General features: G+C 41.5%; 1 protein-coding gene across 1 annotated transcript in view; it reads right to left on the reverse strand. All coding sequences in view use genetic code 11, as the record gives it.

The window, feature by feature from the left end:
- The window catches only part of EGR_02051 (Tetratricopeptide repeat protein), a gene marked incomplete at both ends in the record, with an annotated part of 23,175 nt that overhangs the window by 11,798 nt on the left and 9,338 nt on the right, over positions 1-2,039 (reverse strand). Inside the window, 2 exons of the mRNA XM_024491300.1 lie at positions 879-1,128; positions 1,212-1,581. Of these exons, the coding sequence (XP_024354153.1) occupies positions 879-1,128; positions 1,212-1,581 (620 nt within the window). The remainder of the gene's footprint in view (positions 1-878; positions 1,129-1,211; positions 1,582-2,039) is intronic.

Genomic DNA, 2,039 nt, shown 5'->3' on the forward strand with positions numbered 1-2,039 from the left:
GAGGAGGAGGAGGCAGTAGCTCCCTCCTCTCCCATTCTATGTCAACCCATTCTATGTCAAGTTAACAATCTTCTCACGGTTACGTTTTGCGGCAATTTGGGGTCATGCTTTGTGCGAATAAAAATATGAGTTTCTTCCCACTGATTTGTGGGTCCAGGTCAAGACCGTTTCTCAAGAAGAAGCCTTTCCTATACGCCTTCGAGGTATGTCAAGCACCAGGTAACAATTGTGCTTGTAGCCCATCACACGCATTAAAATTCTTGCCTCAAGGGAATTAAGCGGTATCTTAGAAATGCGTGGTGGATGATGACTGAAACATTAGTATGTAGCCAATACTACGTTCGTCGTCTAACAACCACTGGAAGAATTAAGTCAATGCATGGTATGTGAGTAGAACCCATTCCCTTAGACTTTCTCTCCATTTTGAGGGAGGTGGGAAATGATTGTTTCACTACTCGCGTTTAACAATTTGACTAGCAACACGCAACTCTTCACTACTAAGAATGTAGGACCTTCCTCGTCGTCATTCATCGACAAAATGAAATTTTCGAATAAATGAGTTTTGACGGTCCCTTCTATTACCGCGCCTTTTTTAAATGTTAAGGAGGAAGCTAACTGGAAAGTCTCGTAAGATAGACAAACCGGAACTGCATCTATCAAGACCATTAATCTGGCACTTGGCGATATGCAGGTTTGTTCAAAAGAAAAAACAAATATGGAATAGGAAAACAAAGAATGACGTGCCGATATACTGACAGACATTGATGCTTTATAAGACAAACAATTTTTAATAGTGGCTTCATCAAGTCATTTCAGCAGGCTATGTCGAAAACAGGATGAGACTTTTGCAGAGTATCGTAACGAGTAAAAGAGCTCACTTGGCACTTCATTCAAATGTTTCAGCAGGTGTGGTATAACACCCGTAAAATCGCATTCAAGCGTTAGTAGGTCTGCCATGATGATAGCTGTTGGAACAAAATTAAATACCGCGGCACATCTTCTCAAGGGAAATGTGTTAGAACGCGACATTTCTGACGCATTCTTGTCGGCCACCATTGGGTAGAAAAGCTCAACAGGTACGTTGAAATCAGCAAATGTTATATCTTCATTAATTGCCTGAATCTCCTCCTGAAATAGGTGAGAAAAAAAAGGGAGGCTGGTTTATTCCACGAATTTGACTGCTTAAGGATTTATTGAAAGAGGAGACCCACCTGACAGACAGCCAACTTCAAGCAGACCTGTTCACATTGAGCCCTGTCACGATTAGCTAAATGACAACGAGCCAATAGAGACATCACCGCAGCCTGCTTCAGGCGATCAGTAATGTTGGGAGAATGAATCATCCCAACTCCTCGCATTGCCTCCTCACAAGTGGCAATGGCTTTTTCCAATTCCTTCGAGGATCCTGAACTTCCTCGAGTCAATCTTGTGAGGTCGCTGGCAGTTACAAGGTCATCCTCTTCGCCACTTTGAGTTAGTTTTGTTGATGCCTCACGTCCTGGACCTTTGGAGTTCGTCTCTACTATGCTTTGTGACCTCTTATGCATCCTTAACAGGGTGTCCGCAGTGTGGATCTGAACGCTTAAGACGAACAAAAGTAATCATAAGGAACCATTTTAACTGTCAGAATTCCTGTCTACTTTGATCATATCCCATAAGTTCTTATTGAATGACATAATGGATTCTTTACATCTAGAAGCAGCAAAATCCAGCACATCTAGAATTCAGGTAGCAGTTGTTTTCTCGTGTCTCTCCAGTTTGTTGCCACATAAAGGGAAGATGCAAAAATAAACACCTTGTCAATGTGTTTTGGCCTCGCAATTAGATGCTTTTTAGCAGACGAGCTCTCAAGCCAACGCTGCGTACGCATTTATAGCTTCACAGAAATGTTAGAGGCTAGGTAATTTTTCACAAGAAGTGCTTAATGTGTTAATTTGATAACGCATCTGCAGCTGCTTTAAATGATAAAAGAGGCCATATATGGAATACATCTACCCATTATTTAATATAAAAAATCTGCCTTTTTGTGTGTCTCGTTG

Source organism: Echinococcus granulosus, assembly GCF_000524195.1.
Source record: "Echinococcus granulosus chromosome Unknown EG_S00009, whole genome shotgun sequence".
Classification (NCBI taxonomy): Eukaryota; Metazoa; Platyhelminthes; class Cestoda; order Cyclophyllidea; family Taeniidae; genus Echinococcus; species Echinococcus granulosus.